The sequence below is a fragment of the Sturnira hondurensis genome, unplaced genomic scaffold (genome assembly GCF_014824575.4).
Source record: "Sturnira hondurensis isolate 20B ecotype Veracruz unplaced genomic scaffold, ASM1482457v3 Scaffold0017436, whole genome shotgun sequence".
Lineage (NCBI taxonomy): Eukaryota > Metazoa > Chordata > Mammalia > Chiroptera > Phyllostomidae > Sturnira > Sturnira hondurensis.
In genome coordinates this window covers 18,470,480-18,488,306 of record NW_028090067.1, presented here as the reverse complement: position 1 = coordinate 18,488,306, position 17,827 = coordinate 18,470,480, and the positions used below count along the sequence as shown (strand labels likewise).

The following is a 17,827-nucleotide window of genomic DNA, read 5'->3' as shown; positions in this document are numbered from 1 at the left end:
CTGGGACTGTTGACAAAATGGTTTAGTTTGCCTGGAGCCTCAGGAATGAGGAAATGTGGACCTTGGGCTTTGAGGAACTGGAGCTATGACGCCATGTATCAAAATTAGTGTTCTTCTTGGTAGTCATTCAAAATGAATGGGAACTGTTTATGAGATCATAAAAATTTTTTGGAAAATAGATACAAAAAACTATATTCAGTGTGATTACAACTATAGAAAATTAAGTTGTCACCTTTGTGGAAGAATGATTATAAGCAAATATCCCAAAATATTAACAGTGGATGATTAAAATATCTTATTGTTTTACTTTTTAATTTTACATTTTATTCGATGAACATATGTTACTTTTATGACAGCAAAAGTAATAGAATGTATATATATATATATATATATATATAATCAGTAGTTGGACCTCAGAAACAAAACAAATGGTTTTGACAGATGGTTGGTGCCCTCGTCAGGTGCAGCTGGTAGTGGATGGGGCCTCCCCGGGCCTCAGAACCTGCCATCCCCAAGCTGAGGTCCTGGGGGCTGCAGAGGTGACCAATAGCCACAGTCTTTCTTGGTCCTGTCCATGCCATTAGCTTGTGACCTGGATTTGAGAGCTTCCTGGTGTGTTTTTTCTGTAGACAGAGGACTATCTGAAACGCAAGATTCGTTCCCGGCCAGAGAGATCGGAGCTGGTCAGGATGCACATTTTGGAAGGTGTGTTACAATGCAAATGCTTCTAAACCCTGTTGTCACTGCCCGTGCGCCGCTTCACCGCCCGCATCTCTTCTTCCCTTTCCCGTCGCTCCCATTTCTGGAGGCGGTGGGTGAGCCGGAGCCTCGGCACGGTGAAACGGCAGTGCTGCGGCTGCTGTCCATCGCTGGGCTGTGGCAGTTCCCAGAGAATCAGTTGCATTCTGTTGGGTCAGCTCACCCTTTCCTCCCGCGGCCATGTGGTGGCCCTGGATCTCATGTCTTGATGCAAAGTTCTTTCCTCCAAAACCTGTCTAAAATGCATTTGCTTTCTCTTTTTCATTCATTCATTCGTTCATTGGTTCATTCACCCATTCAATCAGCATTTACTTGAGCACCTGTGATGTACAAATAAGATCATCCTAGACATACTCGGCCTGGCTCCAGCTCACGCTTCTTTCCACATTCTAGTGAAGGAAGGATTTTGGCTTCTGAAAGCAGTGTGAATCTACCCATTTTTTGTTGTAGTTTTGAACCACCTTTGGGGTCAGAAGAGAACTTTCCTAGTCTGAACCCCCACGTTTTGCAGACGAAGACGCCGAGGCCCAAAGCAGGAGGGTGCATTGCTCCCGTAACACAGAGCTTGAGGGAGGGTAGAGACCACTGCACTGTCGTGTGTGACCACACACTGCCCACAGTGGGGGCCTCTTCTTCTGTCCTTGTGAAACTTTAAGTGGGCTACCCTTTACTGCCTGGGATGTGCTTTGCATTCTGATAGCCTCTGCTCCTTCCTCAGAGGAAAGGAGAGGCGCTCTGGAGTTCCCAGGGCAAAGCCAGATCCATTCCTACATCCTCCTGCACTCCATTCTCTCCAATGGGCAGAGACCTCGGCTGAGCCTTCGCTTCAGGCCAAGCAGCTAAAGCTAAAGAGAGCCAGACTGGCTGATGACCTCAACGAGAAGATTGCACAGAGACCTGGCCCCATGGAGCTGGTGGAGAAGAACATCCTGCCTGTGGAGTCCAGCTTGAAAGAAGCCATCATTGGTGAGGAGGCCCCAGACACCCTGTGAGGGCCTGCAGGCCAGACGCATGGGGAAGGCCCTCTGCATTTCTTGCCCTTCGACTGCCTGCTCTGACTTGGAGAACTGAGGTACAGAGCGTGAGAGCCTGTTAAACAGGTCGTCTTAGCTTGGGATAGTGCCATGCCAAAGTAACTAAGTAGATAACAAAGAGGCCTCTGTCTACCTTCAACTCTGGGCTTATTCTTCTCCCACAGGGTGGAGGGATGTCACGATCTATGTGTGTGAACATGCAGAAGCGTCAGAAATTAGAAATCTGTACCATACTGCTGGTTTTTATTAGTGAAATCTCTTTTTTGGCACCTGCCCCAAAAGATATTTCACTTTTGAAATATTGATTGATCCACACAGTGTGCTTGGTGCTAGGACCACAGCCCCACAAGGCAGACTGAGCCCCCTTGTCCTACCAGAGCTCACATCTAGAAGCAGGCACAGGCAGCTAAAAATAGGCAGAAGCAAGAGCCATGCTGGGGAGGACACGCAGAAAGGGTCCCCCACTCCTGCTCTGACAGTGGCGTACAGTGTCAGAGGAGGTGACAGCCAAGACTGGGGCTGCAGGGTGAGGAGGAAGTGAAGTGCATGCATGGGAGAGAGGCAGAGTAGGACGTGGAGCTAGAAGGAGAGGGTGTCAACACATGAGATGGGGGATAGGCAGAGTCCAGGACAGGCAGGGCTTCCTGCGCCACAGTCAGGTGGTCAGACACGTTTCCCTTAAATTCGGTGAGTGTTGGTACAGACATGTCTGCTTTGCAACAGTGGGCCCAAAACCTGAACAGACAAGGCTGTGTGTCCCTGCCCTCGGAGGTAGCTATGGTTTCAGGGGGAGGAGGCTCGACTGCTCCCACCACATGAGTTAGACTTTGGGCATGGCGCAAGAGAGGAGCCATAGGAGTGGGCCCCAAAGCATGGCGAGTTGTGGCCTGAGCCCTGGGTCAGAGGACACTGTGCACTGCAGGCAGTGGTATGACGGCAGGAGGCAGCCATCATGCCAGAGGCAGGTGTTCCCTGGGCCCCTGCCAGCCCTTGTAACTCATGGCTTTGCCCTGGCTTCTATCCCATCTCATCTCAGTGTTTTCCTGCCCAGGTCTGCACCACACTGCACAACAGCCCCCAGTTTACAGGCCAGTGTTTGGGCTGAGGTCCGTTCTGGCTTCTCCAGCCAGCAACTTCCATTCCCTGTGTGCACTGTGGGTGTGCCCCTGCCAGGACAGCTGAGAAAGCTGTGAGCCAGCCTGGCCATGGGCACACCTGGCTCCATCACCACAGTCGGCTGGTGGAGGGACAGACTCGTGGGCTCTTTCCCAGGCCCCAGGGGAGGAGAGAGCCTCGGGTCATGGCCCTGGAGGGGAAGAGTCTGCTGGGAGAGTTGCTGGCTTATTCTCATTCCTTTTCTGTGGTCTTCCCACCATAGCAGATTCACAGGTGTGGCTGACAGCTCACCTCTGTGCCGTGGTCACTGCCTTGGTTCCTCTGGGTGGGCAGCGGCCTGGGGCAGAACTTCTTGCCCCAACAGTGCTGAGGCGGAGGTTGTGACATGGGTCTTTTGAATTGCTCTACTTGCCTGTTACCATCTTGCCTTTTCTCTGGATCCTGGGATTTCCAAACAGGGACCCTGTTCCTCCTGCCTCTCCTTCCCAGCCTGGCCCCAGCCAGCCTCAGAGGCACCTGCACCATATCCCTCTCAGCCCAGGGTGGAGCAGGGCAGGGTAGTTATAGCCCGAAGGATGGGTTTTCTTCTGGTGGCCTTGGGTTTCTGGGAGTCACTAAGGGGAGGTCACCATCTTCCCAGTGGTCCTGTCTCACCTGGACAGGCAAGTGTTCCTTTTCCAAGAGGCTACCTGGACTGCTCCTGGTTGGTGTTCAGGCAGCCGGCGGGGGAGCCGCTGTTACCTGTGCCCCATAGGTCCCTCCTACTGACTCTGAGCCCTCACTGCAGGGTCCACAAGCCTGTGGGGAAGAGGAGAGTTTTGTGTGCAGCCACAGGATGGAAATAAAGTGCTTTTGACAGCAGGGAAACTGAAGCAGAGGAGGTAGCAGGTTGGAGGGAGGGAGTGGAGAACTTTCAAGACTGACTGCAGTGTAGAGTGAAAAGCAAGAGGTGAAAGGTCAGGTCTTTCCTTGCCCGGGGGAGCACGGTAGTGGGCTGGTGGGACTCTTTCCAGCCTTTGTTTCGAAGTCCTGGTGATGCACTTTCCTAGAGCTCTTTTGGACCCGCCATGCAGGTTGGCTGCTGGTCTCCCTTCTGTCTGCTGCTGGGCTGGGGCTGGGGAGCCAAGGGGCTGGAGGACAGGCGCCTGCTGGGACAGCCTCTGGTTGGTGAGCAGGGCCCCTCTTCCCCTTCCCTGGGGCCTGAGGTGGACTCTTATGCTGGCTTTGGCTTTCAGTGGGCCAGGTGAATTACCCGAAGGTAGCAGACAGCTCTTCGTTCGACGAGGACAGCAGTGATGCCTTATCTCCTGAGCAGCCTGCCAGCCATGAGTCCCAGGGCTCAGTGCCATCACCCCTGGAAGCCCGAGTCAGCGAGCCACTGCCCAGTGCCACCTCTGTACCCCCCACTCAGGTGAGCTGGCCTGCTCCGCATGCCTCCCCTTCTCCTATGGGCCTCGAACTTGCTGGAGCTGCCCAGTTTGGGGCCCCTTGCTTGGACCAGGTGAGACGGTGGTAGGAGGGGTGTTACCCTGGTAGCTCAAGAGCTGGCTGCTCCAGGGAAGGGACATGTCAGCAGCAAACGGCCATTCCAGCCAGCCTGTGGTCCCAGGGGAGGACACTGGGCCGCCTGTGGTGCGTAAGCTTCCGCGGCCACCCCGACCACCCTCTGCCTCTCCCCCTTCTAATTCCCTTTGCCCCAACAGTGATGGTACCTAAGGAAGTGACTGTCACCCACCTCCAGGCAGAGCAGGACTGTATGGATGCATTGCCAGCGGGAGATGGCCTTGCCCTCCTCACTTCCCCTTCTCTCTCAGGTTGTATCTCAACTCCCAGTGGGCCCGGATTCTGGAGAAACGCTGTTCCTGGCCGAGCAGCCTCCTTTGCCTCCCAGCCTCACCAACGGAACCACCGTCTCCACTGCCAAGCCCACCCCCACGCTCATTAAGGTACCGTTCTTCAGTTGACTGTTCTTCCCTCCCTGTGCCCCTCAGCCCGGCTGTGACTTCATCCCCGTGTGGGGACAGCTACCGGGGGTGGGGTGCATGTCTTTGCTCCCTGGTCAGGGCTTAGCAAAGGTCACTGAGGTAGTGTTCGGGTGCCTCTAGGGATACTGGCTGTCTCAGTGACCGCCCCCATTTACCGAGCACAGCCGAAAAGTGAAATGAGGGGCCCAAGGTCACTCAGCTGGCAGTGACAGAGGTCTCTTATTCTCCTTTATGGCCCGACCTGAAATTCCTGAAGGGGCTGTTGGGTTTGCCGTCAGCCTCATGGGTTGTAGAGCCCCCGCCTCCAGGGCCTGTGAAACTAGTCTGTGCTCCTGCTGGGCAGGTTCTCTCCCTCCCCACCCCGGCTTGCTTCCCCGTCTGCTCTCGTTCTCTAGTCCCCCCGACACCCCCTGCCCTGGCTTGGGAGGCTGGTTGTCCGTGGTCCTCTGCTCCTATCACTCACAGCCTGGAAGCTGGCCAGGTTCCTGTCCTCTCATGTTAGTTGAGCCAGTGCTGCACCTCTGGGTGCTGTGTGTGTCTGTGGGGCTCCCTGATGCCCCCCACCCTTCCCTGCGTGGCCCCGCCCCTCATTCCTCCTGCCTGCTCTGAGGCTTCCCGAGTCCCAGAGGAAGCAGCCAGCACCCCTGGCCTGGCCCAGGTGCTCCAGAGCGTTCTTCTGGCCCTGGGCTGCTCCCTCATCAGTGGGTACTTTTCTTGCCCTTGTGGTCTGTTCCTGACTGGCTACAGATGTTAGTGTTTCCCCTAAAATTCCTCCCTCACACTTGCTCCTTGTCATATGACCTGTGCCTGCCTTTGACCACCATACATTTGAAAGTGTATGTTTGTGTGTTTGTCTTCGCTTCCTCTTCTCTGGGTCCGGCCTCATCCTCTGTGGCCTGACCCCCCAGCCTCATCAGTGAACCCTCCTCAAGGGCCCCTGACCCCTGCCCTAGCCGCCCATCTGCCTCAGACACCCTTGGGTTGTGCTGCTCTCTCCGTGCCTGCTTTCCCTTGCCTTTTTCTGTGGCTGCTCTTCCCTTGGCTCCTTCTGCTCCGCCCTCTCTGTGGGGTTCTCCCAGGCCCAGCTCAGCCTCTGTCCTCCGCCCCTGTTGGCCCCATTGCTCTCTCCGCAGCCTTGCTCTGGGTCCCCTCCACGGGCCCGTCTCCGTGCACACAGGTGCTCTGCCAGCTCTGTCGTCTTCTTGGCAAAACCAGAACCTCTTCCTGGCTCCCACAAAGCGACCCCCATTGTCATAGTTGCCAGAGCTCAGAGCCGTTAACCCTTGAATTGCTCACCTGCCACATGCTCCTGTCCTTGGCTCTTCCTCTCGTCCATCTACCCAAACCTTTGCTTCATCCCCATCGCCACTGAGTCATGACCCCAGCTGATTTTATAGCAGGTCCCCACCCTTCTGTCTGGCGCTCTTGGCTCAAAAACCTCTAGGTTCTCCGCAGCCCCGGCCTGGCACGCCCCTGCTGACGCTCGCCCTCATCCAGCTCTGCCCTTCCTGACAACCACAGGCCTCCTGGGCATGTCCCGCTACTCTTCTGGGTCAGCCGGGTCCTCAGTGTGCCAGCTGGGGGTCTTCGAGGCCCCTTTGGTGAAGGAACAGAGCTTTTGGAGTCCTGGGTTTGGGTCCCAGGTCCCCTCATGTGGTGAGATCAAGGTCACTGTGTGGCCTTTGAGCCTGTTACCTCATTTTCAAGTGGACTTGCAAGTCCCTGTCTGGGCAGGATTCCTGCAGGTCTGTGTGACGTGGCCTCTGTAAAGAACCTGGTGTGGGTGGCACAAGCTCCAGAAACCAGCTCTTTTTATCTCTGTGTCGTGTTCACTCTCTGCCTGGTATGACAGTGACATGTGCTTTTGATTGATTTCCCCTTAGCCTGGAGGCTTCCCCCTCAGTGCGTCTTTGCCTCCTCCTTGGGACACTTCTGGCCACAGATGAGGCCTCTGCTTTTGGAGGGGTACAGTCCAGTAGGAGGAGAGGGGGACTAGGCAGGGTGGGTGACAGTGCCTCCTCAGAAGCCACTCCATTGCGCTAGGACGGCCACCAGCCTCCCACTTGGGGGCCTCCCTCTGAGGGGCCCAGGACTGCCCCCTGACGGCCCCTTCATCTCCTGTGCCCTCAGCAAAGCCAACCCAAGTCTGCCGGTGAGAAGTCGCAGCGTAGCAAGAAAGCCAAGGAACTGAAGCCAAAGGTGAAGAAGCTCAAGTATCACCAGTACATCCCCCCGGACCAAAAGCAGGACAAGGGGGCGCCCCCCATGGACTCCTCCTACGCCAAGATCCTGCAGCAGCAGCAGCTCTTCCTGCAGCTGCAGATCCTCAACCAGCAGCAGCAGCAGCACTATAACTACCAGACCATCCTGCCAGCCCCGCCGAAGTAGGAGCCCACCACAGTCCCCCCTCCATCCCTGCCGTGGGTGCCCTAAGACAGGCAGATTCCAGCCAGGTCTGGGGTGGGTGAACCCCAGTCTTCAAGGATCCTTTGTCTGGACCTTGCAAAAATAGTCCCCAGGCAGGGCCTGTGGGCAGACCCCTCATCCCAGGCCATCTCTGCTTGGCCCTGGGGAAAACGGAGGAGGAGACTTGTGGGTGCCCACTCCTGTCTTTCTTTCCTCAGGCCGGCAAGTGAGGCTGCAGGAAGCAGTGGCCCCCCCTCAATGCGCAGCCTTTCCACTACCAGTACCGGCTCCAGCTCGGGTGCCTCTGGGCCCAGTGGGCTTGCACGTCAGAACAGCACCTCACTAACTGGCAAACCGGGGTCCCTGCCTGCCAATCTGGACGACATGAAGGTAGGTGGTCACCCGAAAGTTAGGGAAAGCAGCCCTCTCAGCACCCATGGTCATGGAAGGCGGAGCAGAGCTCCAGATTCCGGTCTCCAGCAGAGGCACCTGGTACCTGGTCCAAGGCCTGCCTGGCCCTGATCATTGCTGACATCAGCCAGCATCTGTCCAGGGCCTGGGGGCTTACCCAGCCCTTGTATACCTCTTCGCTTCCTCAGCCTCTACAGGGCAGTGTGGGAGACCGGGAAAGTCCCCCTACTTATGGATGAGCTACCAGGGGTGTCTCGGGGAGGTCTGGCGGGGGGCAGAGCCAGGACTCAGACTCGGGGCCGTAAGCTGCAGCATACCCGCCTTTCCCACACTGCCAGTCAGCACCAGCCTCCACCCCTACCTGCTGGGCAAGTGCTGAACCTGCCTGGGAGGGGAGTGGTGCATGCTCGTATGCCAGGGCCTTGGAGGGGCGGGTCGTGTTGGGGCCTCGCCTGTTTCCTCTCCCCGGATCAGAAGACACAGAGGGTCACATTCTCCCTTGAGAGGTTGTCCTCTGAACAAACTCTCCCGGCCTGTCCTGCATCATGCCCTGATCGCAGCAACACACCCAGGCCTCACAGGGGCTTCAGAGTCCATCAGACCTGGATATGGCTCCTAACTCTGCCGCTTAATGTTTGTATCTGTAAAATCCAATCAGTCCATTAAGTGTTCATTGAGCACCAGGCTTCATACGAGGGCAGGGGACAGCTGAGGGCATGCCCTGACCAGACACGGGGGTAGAGAACATTTTGACTAGGCTCTGCTGCTGTGGTGAGGACAGGGAAAGGGAGCAGGCTGGGCCTGGGGCACGTGTCTCGCCCTTCAGGGCTGTGGGACTGATGCATGTGAAGTGGCCAGTGAGCCTGAATAGACGAGGCCTGGGAGACACGAGAGTTTGTCCTTCTCTGACTTCTCTGGACCCAGTTCCCTGCATCCCCTGCTGCCCTGACTTTCCACCCCCTTGCAGGTGGCAGAGCTGAAGCAGGAGCTAAAGTTGCGGTCACTGCCTGTCTCAGGCACCAAGACAGACCTGATTGAGCGCCTGCGTGCTTACCAAGAACAAGTCAGCCCTGCCCCAGGAGCCCCCAAGGTCCCTGCTGCCACCTCCATCTTGCCCAAGGCTGGTGAGGTCGTGGTAGCTTTCCCAGCAGCCCGACTAAGCACGGGGCCCGCCCTGGTGGCAGCAGGCCTGACCCCAGCAGAGGTGGTGGTGGCCACAGTGACCAGCAATGGAGTGGTGAAATTTGGCAGCACGGGTTCTACGCCTCCTGTGTCTCCTACTCCCTCGGAGCGTTCACTGCTCAGCACGGGCGATGAGAACTCCACGCCTGGGGACACCTTTGGTGAGATGGTGACATCTCCACTGACCCAACTCACCCTGCAGGCCTCACCACTGCGGATCCTTGTCAAGGAGGAGGGTCCCCGGGCTGGGTCCTGCTGCGTGAGCCCTGGGGTGCGGGCAGAGCTGGAGGGGCGTGACAAGGACCAGATGCTGCAGGAAAAGGACAAGCAGATCGAGGAGCTGACTCGCATGCTCCGGCAGAAGCAGCAGCTGGTGGAGTGGCTAAGGCTGCAGCTGGAGCAGGAGAAGCGGGCCCAGCAGCCTGCCCCGGCCCCTACCCCGGTGAAGCAAGAGAATTGCTTCTCTAGCTGCCAGCTGAGCCAGCAGCCCCTGGGCCATGCTCACCCCTTCAGCCCCAGCCTGGCAGCCCCTACTACCCACCACAGAGACCCTTGTGCGCTGGTGCCCCCTGCAGTGGTGGTGAAGCAGGAAGCTGTGCTGCCTGAGGCAGAGCCGGCCCCCGCACCCCAGCTGCTTCTAGGCCCACAGGACTCTGGCCTCATCAAGGGGGTTGCACCTCCCACCATCATCACTGACGCCACTGGGACCCACGTCGTCCTCACCGTGACCAATAAGAATGCAGACAGCCCTGGCCTGGCCAGCGGGAGTCCCCAGCAGGTACGGCTGTGGGCAGGGGTGGAGAATACAGAAATGTGTGAAGGTGCTTCTAATGACAGCCCCATGTACCAGGAGCCCCCATGGCTGGGCGGGTTAGATTTGTTTCCTTTAAACTTCCCCTTTAACCCTTCAAAATGAGGGATTGCCCTCCCTATGTCACCAAAGAGGGTATTAGGACCTGGGACCCTTAAGGTACCGTTCATGACCCCACAGCCATAAGGGTGGAGCCGTCAGTGGCTGCAGACCTCCTCCTGCTGTTGCCATCAGAACATTTCTGCACCCCAGCAAAGGGCTCCAGAGCAGCCCCCGCAGGCCAGGCCCACCTCTGCCTCTGCTTCGTGGGTGTGGGACGGGGCCCCCATGAGGGTCAGAGAGAAGCTGTAGGCTCAGCTCTGTGGTCTGGGATCTGGGTGTGGGGGCCGGGGGGTGGGCACTGAGTTGAACCTGGTGAGTTTCACTCCTCTCCCCCGCAGAGAGGCCAGCTGTCCCACACCAGTGTCATTGGCAACTGGCTCCCTGCTGCTGCTGCTACCCCCACAGCCCAAACCCTTGACCCAGTCTCCTTTCGGCTTTGTGTGGTTTCTCAGCCCTGCAGAATTCTGGGATGGAGGGGGCAGTGACAGGGACCAGGCACCTCAAGGATGGGAGACAGTAGCCCTGAGCAGCCTTAGGCAGAAAAGGAGGAGAGGGGAAACCAGCCCAGAGCCCCACCCTCTGCAGGGTCAGAGGTCAGGGCCTCCCTCAGCCTGGATCCCTTTTCCCCAGTGCCTTCTATCTATGAAAGCTTTCTGAAAGCCAGTGCAGCTGGCCAAGTGGGCCCAGCCTAGAAGGTGGGCGCCTCCCCGCCTGTGCTCCTTTAGTGACAGCGCCCCGGGGCTGCTTCCCTCCCCCAACTCCTGCTTCTCTCACTGTTCTCATGTCCAGTCCTTGTCCCAGCCTGGTTCTCCAGCCCCTGGCCCACCAGCCCAGATGGACCTGGAGACCCCGCCACAGCCCTGCTTTGGGACCCCCACTTCTCTGCTGAAGAAGGAGCCGCCTGGCTATGAAGAAGCCATGAACCAGCAGCCCAGACAGCAGGTGAAGAAGGTAGGCTGAGGCCTGGTCAGGGTGGGTGGCTGCCTAGGCAGCGGGGCTGGGCTCCCACAGTGCCCCCAAGCCCAGCTGGAGGATAGGGGTGGGTGGGAACCAGTCCTGTAAGGTCGCAGAGGCCTTGGGAGAGGCCTCGGGCCATTCCAAGCAGGTATGCCAGGGCCTGGTCCAGGGGGGTAAGTGTGGGTGCTGGAGCCTGAGCTTAGGCCAGTGGGCTCTTTGGGTCTGGCTGCCAGCTCGGCAGAGGGGAAAGGGTATATGCCCTGATCCTGGCTGGGGGTCTCCTGTTGTAGATTTTCACCTTTTTTTCTCTCCTTTTTTTCTCCCACAGGAAAATGGTTCCTCAAGTCAACAGATGGATGACCTGTTTGACATTCTTATTCAGAGTGGAGGTAAAGTCCAGACCCCTGAGCGGCCTCCTCCCCCGCCGCCTCCTCTCTCCATAGCTTGTCTCCAGCCTTCACTGGGTCGATTATTCTTTGTTTGGTTATTGAACACTTAATAGGCAACAGGCCTTGAACTTTAGACACAGCAAGGGCTAAGACACCCTACCTCCAGGGCTGTGGCAAGACCCCGGGGGAGGGGAAGCGTAGCCTCAACACTCCTTTGCTTTACCCAGACCCACTGCCTGGAAGGCACTGTCCCTGCAGCCCTGGGACATAGCAGTGAGCAAAATAATGGGATGTAAATGACAAAATAAATAACTTATATCACATGGGATAGGACTAAATGCCATGAAAAGGAGGGAAGATCTCAGGTGCATGGTGGGTGACCGGTGAGCAGGTATGGTTGTCAGAAGTCAGGGCAGGGGCAGATCATGAGGCTTCATGGGTGCAGAGTGGAGGTGCTTTGACTCTGGATGATGCCAGAATGCACTGAACAGCTTTGAGCAGAAGACTGTGGAAAGGCAGGAGCAAGACGACCACTGTAGTGATCCAGGCCAGGGGGCAGAGGGCAGGCGCTGGGAGGCTGCAGCAAACTGGAGAAGCGAGGAGTCAGAAGTCAGGGTCTACTGTGGAGAGAGCCAGTTGGATTTATGGGTTAGGAGTATGGCGAGAGGACAAGAATGTAGCCAAGGATGGCGTCAAGGGTTTCAGCCTGAGTCACCAGGATGCAGCTGCGTGACTGGGGGGAGCTCCAGTGGGGTGTGTGGGGCCATATGATGTGCGACCTCAGTTGGATTTAGATATGTCCCAAGACTGGAGTTGTCATGCGCATAGCCCAGGTGAGGTCTGGGGTCAAGGCAGTAACTGGGGAGTTGTTGGCGTCTAGACTGGCAGTCAGAGCCACGAGGCTGGGTGAGCAGAGAATGAAGCGGAGCTGGGGATACAAGCAGATGAGGCTGGCCAAGGTGGGGAGGGCACTCCTGAGGGTGAAGGCCTAAAGCCAGGCGCTGCTGACGGGCAGTCAGGGAAGACACAGACCAAGATCTGGTGGCCATTGGTGACCTCAGCTAGGGCACTACAGTGGGCAAATTAGTTGTAGGTTGAATAGGGGCTAGCAGGTGTGGGAAGCAGCAGGTCTGGAGAACTCCCTGCAGAGGGTTTCCTGCAAAGGGGAGCAAAGAAAGGGCAGCATGTTTGCATGCCAGCGGGCCAGCGTGGTGGTGTGGGGTAGGGGGACCCGAGTGCAGGGAGGGCACAGGTTGGTCGGGGATTTCAGGAGTGAGCAGGAGTGTGGAATCTCTTTTTTAACTGCTTTGTCAGTAGGGAGAGGGTTAAGTAAGGTGCTAGAATAAAGTGAGAGCACAGACATGGAATTGTACACTTTAAAATGGTGAATTTTACCTCAATTTTTTTAAAAAAAGCTCAAAACCTGGTCAGTGACCTTGATCTTAGGGAGACTCCCTGGACACTGGGGTCTGCAGTGGGACCTGAGGTGGATTTCTGACAAGCAAGCGGCACTGAGGCTGCTGGGCTGGGAGGCAGCTGGAGAGGCCTGGGTGTGAATTTTAGGAGTTCCCAGTGTCCAGACAGGAACCGAAAGTGGGAGGGGTGAGGCCGGACAGGAACAGAGAGCTCGAGCAGGAAGTGGGGAGGAAGCGGCCTTGAGCCCCAGGGTTGAAGACATGGCAGAGTAAGGGAGGGGAATGCTGCCTGCACCCAGCGGACCACGGAGAAGTGGCCAGAGAAGAGAGGTGGTGAGGATGCCAGAGAAGGCATTTGAGTCAGGTGGGTAGGGTTGGCAGTGTCCTCGCTGGTGGCAGTTGGGCAGGTTGACAAGTCTACTTGGAGCTGGTCATTTGGTGAGAGCAGTGTATCCAGCTAGGATGAGAGAAAAGTGGGAGGACAGGACCTACAGGGATGGGGAGCAAGCCTGTTTCTTCATAACTTCTTTTATTATAAAATATACATAAAATTTGCCATTCTAACCATTTTAAATGTATTTACTGTTCAGTGGCATTAAGTACATTCACAGTAGGGACCTCATATGAATGGAATCATACAGTATTTGTCCTTTTGTTTCGGGCTTACTTTACTTGGCATAGTGCCCTCGTGGTTTATATACAATAGTGTGTACCACAGTTTCCTTTTATGGCTGAAGAATACTTTATCGTGTGGAGGTACCACACTGTGCTGATCAGGTCGTCCCCTGGACACCTGAGTTGCGCCCACCTCTGGGCCACTCTGAGGAGTGCTGCTGTGCACATGGCCATACGGGCGCTGTTCCAGGTCCCTGCTTTCACTTCTTTGCCTCTACACCCAGAAGTGGTGTTGGGGTTGTTGGATCATAGGTTTTTGATATTTACCTTTTCAAGGAACCACAAGACTTTTCCACAGCAGCTACACCTTTTCATTCACACCAGCAGTATACAAGGTTCAGGTTTCTCCAGAGCACCCACCCTTTCCTTTTTGACTATAGCCATCCCAATGGGCGTGAAGTGGTAGCTCATCATGGTTTTGGTTTGCGTTTCCCTCATGACTAGTGATGTGGAGCATCTTTTCATGTGCTTATAGGTCATTTGTGTGTCTTCTGGAGAAATGTCTTACAAGTCCTTTGCCCATTTTTCACTTGGGGTTTGTTGTTGAATTATAGTTCTTTATTGTGGATATGAATCACTTATCAAATAATATGATTTGCAAATATTTTCTCCATTTCCATGGGTTGTCTTTCCACTTTCCACTTGATAGTGAAAAGTTTGAAATTTTTCTGTAGTCCAGTTTTCTTTTATTGCCTGTGATTTTGGTATCATAACCAAGAAATTGATACCAAATCCAATGTCATGAATATTTCCTCCCTGTGTTTTATTCTAAGAGTTTGGTAGTTTTAGCTCCTAAATTTAGATCTTTGGCCCACTGAGTTAATGGCCCAAATTTTTGGCCCAAAAATTGAGTTAATTTTTGTACGTGGTATAAGGTAGGGTCCAACTTCAGGTCCTATTCAGGCCTGGCTTCTGACATCCATTTACTTCCTTGATGGACAGAAATTTCAGCAGATTTCAAGGAGCCACCATCCCTGCCAGGGAAAGAGAAGCCTCCCTCGACAGCAGCCTGCGGATCGCCCCTGGCCACACACTCCCCACCCTCTGCTGAGCTTCCCCAGGCTGCCCTGCCTCCATCGGCTTCACCTGCCCTCCCTGGGCGCCTGGAGGACTTCTTGGAGAGCAGCACAGGGCTGCCCCTGCTGACCAGTGGACATGAGGGGCCAGAGTCCCTCTCCCTCATTGATGACCTCCATAGCCAGATGCTGAGCAGCTCTGCCATCCTGGACCACCCCCCCTCACCCATGGACACTTCGGAATTGCACTTTGCCCCTGAGCCCAGCAGCATGGGCCTGGACCTGGCTGACGGCCACCTGGACAGCATGGACTGGCTAGAGTTGTCATCAGGTGGCCCTGTGCTCAGCCTGGCCCCGCTCAGCACCACAGCCCCCAGCCTCTTCTCCACAGACTTTCTTGATGGCCACGACTTGCAGCTACATTGGGATTCCTGCTTGTAGCTTTCAGGTTTGCCAGGGGACTGAGGGGCTGGAAGTTGGGAGCCCTGGGAACTCTAAGGGAGCTCGGCTCTCTCCTGCCTGATTCAGCCTCTCTGCGCACTTGTGAGTCCTGACAATCACAGGCCCTGCTTTTCCCTCCCTGGCTCAGGCTCACTCAGGAGAGAAGCTGCCAAGCAGCAGCTCTGGGTCCACCCCTGGGTTTGAGAGACCTGGACAGGCCAGGGGTGTTATTTGGCCTCCTTTTGTGAGGTTGGAGGTAACCTGTCCAGCTGCAGTTTGCTCAGGTGGGCAAGGCATGAACCCCCTCCCTTCCCTGTGAGGGAAGAAACAAGCTGGGCCTCTACCTCCCATTCCCAGTGATGCCAACCCCGGGTTCCTGGGAAGGTGGGGGTTTGTTGGAGGGTGGGGGGAGCTGCCACGTTAATGTCTTGGTGTAGTGTAACCATTTAGTAGTTGGTAGCAAATGTGTTCTGTACAGGTGTACATACTCCTCTATATTATATATCGCCATACATATATACATATATTTTTGGGGGGTAAGAGGATGCAGCTCCCTCCTATCCTACTGTGCACATACAGAATGGCCTGGAGACCACCTCTTCCGGGGTCCCCAGCCCCACCCTTCACGTGTGTTTGACATGTAGACACCCCATCACAGCCTGTACCCCACCTGTCCCGCTCCTTATCAGTGCCACAAGGGCAGAGGTGCTTCCGGGTCCCCTGCCCACATTCCATCCCGCTGCCGCCACAACAGCCCTGGGACAGGAGGGGCATTAGCCGCATAGCGGGGGCCAGAGGTAGCCCTCAGGCTAGGCTTCCTTCTCTGCTGGGGCCGAGCCTCCATTCTGGCCTATCGCTGTCATCCACAGGGGCATGGGGAGGGAATCACCAAAACCAGTGCTGGGACAGAGGTGGGAAAGCTGTGTGAACTTTTTAAAATAAAAACAGAAACCCCAGTTTGTTAGACTGTGTTCAATCTACAAAGTAGTTGGTACAGCTGGGCCCTAGGCCTTCTAGCATCTGGGGGCCATACCATATCCCCATAACCCCTTCCCAGCCAGGCTGTCCGTTCTAGATGATTCCAGAAAGGGCAGCACCTTGGACATAGAGCTCCATGGCCCCTACTGGACCAAAGACGGGTGTGGTTTCTCAAAGACAATTTATTTACAACCCAAAGAGGCCAAGGAGCCTTCAGTCACCCCCATTCCTTTCCTGAGTGAAAACTGACAGGTGGCTCTCTACCTCCTCACGAGGTTTATGACCAGTACCAGTAGTAAAGTTGGGGCCCAGGGCCTACAAAAGGACACTGGATGGAACAGACTGAGCCAGGACCCCCATCTTCTGCTTCAGGGTGGTGCCCCCTCTCTCTCTACCATAATGCCTGGCCAAAGCTCCAGTGTCTTCTCCCCTTGCTCCTGCTGGGTTAGGCCTGGGCCACCGCAGCCCCTGTCCAAAGCAGGGCAGTGCTGCTTTCTTGCTGAGGAAGGAGCTGCTCTGGTAGCCGATGGGTTGGGAGAGGCCTGGGCATGACAGGGCCACTGGAGGAAGAGCATCACCCATCTATGTCCCAGCTGAAAAGGTGGTGCTTCACCAGCATGTCCTGGACGCCTTCCTTCAGGGGCTTCTTCTCCTCCTGCACACAGGGACAGCCCCTCACTGTCTGGGGCCACACAGCAAGGGCTGCTGGGGCAAACAGCGAGGAAGCCCAAGGTGGCAGGAGCCCGAGTGGTCCTTTATAGGCAATGCCAGCACTCAGGTGAGACCATAGGGCCCCGCCTCAGCCACCCAGGGAACGTTTGGACTTATCTGCCAGCACACCCACCGCAGCAGCCCCTTCAGGAGAAAGGTTGCTGGGCCAAAGCCCCAACCCCAACCACTTACCTCTCTCTTTGCAGGAAGTTCCCAGTCCTGGGAGAGGCTGAAGGCAAAGCAGCAGAGGACACTGGAGGGAGGAAGGGGAGGCTGTCAGTCACGCTCAGGTTGGCTCTTTCCAACCTCAGACCCCCAGGGTCACTGGACTGGGCTCCGGAAGCCCAGCACCAGGGCAGCGTCCTTACCGGAGCTCACACTTGATCTGGACCCAGCCCGGGCTGCGCAGGAAGGACCAGGGCTGGTACCACTTTTCCACAGTAGGCAGGCTGGAGCAGAGCACCTCCAGCCACAGGTGTAGGACCTGTTCACTGGGGATGGGGGGGCATCCATAGGGTCTTCTGAGGACCATGGATGGGGCTCTACCCTCTGGAGCTCCTCTAGCCCCAGCCCCTCTCCCTCCACATCCTTTACTCTCAGCCCTTTCCTCTCTGCATCTGAGAGTTAGCACCTCTTGCCAGGCACCCTGAGCCCTGCTGGTCAGTCCAGAGTGAAGTGCATACTCCCCAGCCTGGTGGGGGCCACAGCCACATCCTGAGCTTGTCTCAGGGACATTTGTTCCTTTGCAAACCAGCCCTCCTCCCACCCCAGGTGGTAGCAAATCCAGAAACATCTCATTCACCCAGGCCTGAGCCTCACAAATGCCCAAGTCCCCTCAGGCAGGGCTCCCCTCCCTAGTTTGCTACACTAGACTTATTTCTAGGAAGTCCCTTCACTCGTCACTTTGCTAAAATCTTGTGTTTGATATAACCTTCAAGTGCCTTCCCTGCCCACAAAGCAAGGGCTGGTCTTGTGCTAGAGGAAGGCCTTTGGGGGTCACCCTTGCTGCCTTCCACTTGTCCACCCCTCGGGGTCCTGGAAGGCTGGGCTCACGGGCCCCTGCCCCTCCCCCACCCACAGGGCTGCCACTTGTCCAACTGTGGACTGTCACACCTGCAGCAGGAGCAGACACTTACTTGAGCCCCACACAGATGAGGGAGCGGAGCTTCACATCCATTTGTGCATGTGCAGCATCGTGGGTCACGTTCACAGACTGCACAGCCTGGGAAAACACAGCTGTCACTCAGATGCCCCCAGGTGCCAGCTCAGGAGCCAGGCTGCACCCAAGGCTCCACCTACCCGATAGAGCAGCTCCTCCGGGGTCAGAACTTTGCCATCTTCATCCAACCTAGGGGGGGTGGGGAATGAAAGCTGCCCGGTGTGCAGGCGTGGGCTGCTCCCTCCTCCCTCCCACAAGGATGCCAGGATGGACACCCTGC

General features: G+C 56.3%; 2 protein-coding genes across 12 annotated transcripts in view; one reads left to right on the top strand and one right to left on the bottom strand.

The window, feature by feature from the left end:
- MRTFA (myocardin related transcription factor A) overlaps positions 1-15,655 on the top strand; it is a 142,137-nt gene extending 126,482 nt beyond the window's left edge. For 3 of the 5 annotated variants that reach the window (XM_037068107.1, XM_037068112.1, XM_037068108.1), the window contains 10 exons: positions 630-705; positions 1,564-1,725; positions 4,145-4,320; positions 4,724-4,855; positions 7,025-7,278; positions 7,519-7,690; positions 8,679-9,671; positions 10,596-10,757; positions 11,092-11,152; positions 14,185-15,655. In XM_037068107.1, the coding sequence (XP_036924002.1) occupies positions 630-705; positions 1,564-1,725; positions 4,145-4,320; positions 4,724-4,855; positions 7,025-7,278; positions 7,519-7,690; positions 8,679-9,671; positions 10,596-10,757; positions 11,092-11,152; positions 14,185-14,699 (2,703 nt within the window). In that variant the 3' untranslated portion in view covers positions 14,700-15,655. The remainder of the gene's footprint in view (positions 1-629; positions 706-1,563; positions 1,726-4,144; positions 4,321-4,723; positions 4,856-7,024; positions 7,279-7,518; positions 7,691-8,678; positions 9,672-10,595; positions 10,758-11,091; positions 11,153-14,184) is intronic. The other 2 variants (XM_037068110.1, XM_037068111.1) reach the window with 2 other exon arrangements.
- A 189-nt stretch (positions 15,656-15,844) lies between these two features.
- Positions 15,845-17,827, bottom strand: part of SGSM3 (small G protein signaling modulator 3) — a 41,712-nt gene continuing 39,729 nt past the window's right edge. For all 7 annotated transcript variants that reach the window (XM_037068113.1, XM_037068119.1, XM_037068115.1 and 4 more), the window contains 5 exons: positions 17,688-17,736; positions 17,525-17,610; positions 16,757-16,879; positions 16,581-16,641; positions 15,845-16,332 (listed from right to left, as the gene is read on the bottom strand). In XM_037068113.1, coding sequence (XP_036924008.1) covers positions 16,252-16,332; positions 16,581-16,641; positions 16,757-16,879; positions 17,525-17,610; positions 17,688-17,736 — 400 coding nt within the window. In that variant the 3' untranslated portion in view covers positions 15,845-16,251. The remainder of the gene's footprint in view (positions 16,333-16,580; positions 16,642-16,756; positions 16,880-17,524; positions 17,611-17,687; positions 17,737-17,827) is intronic.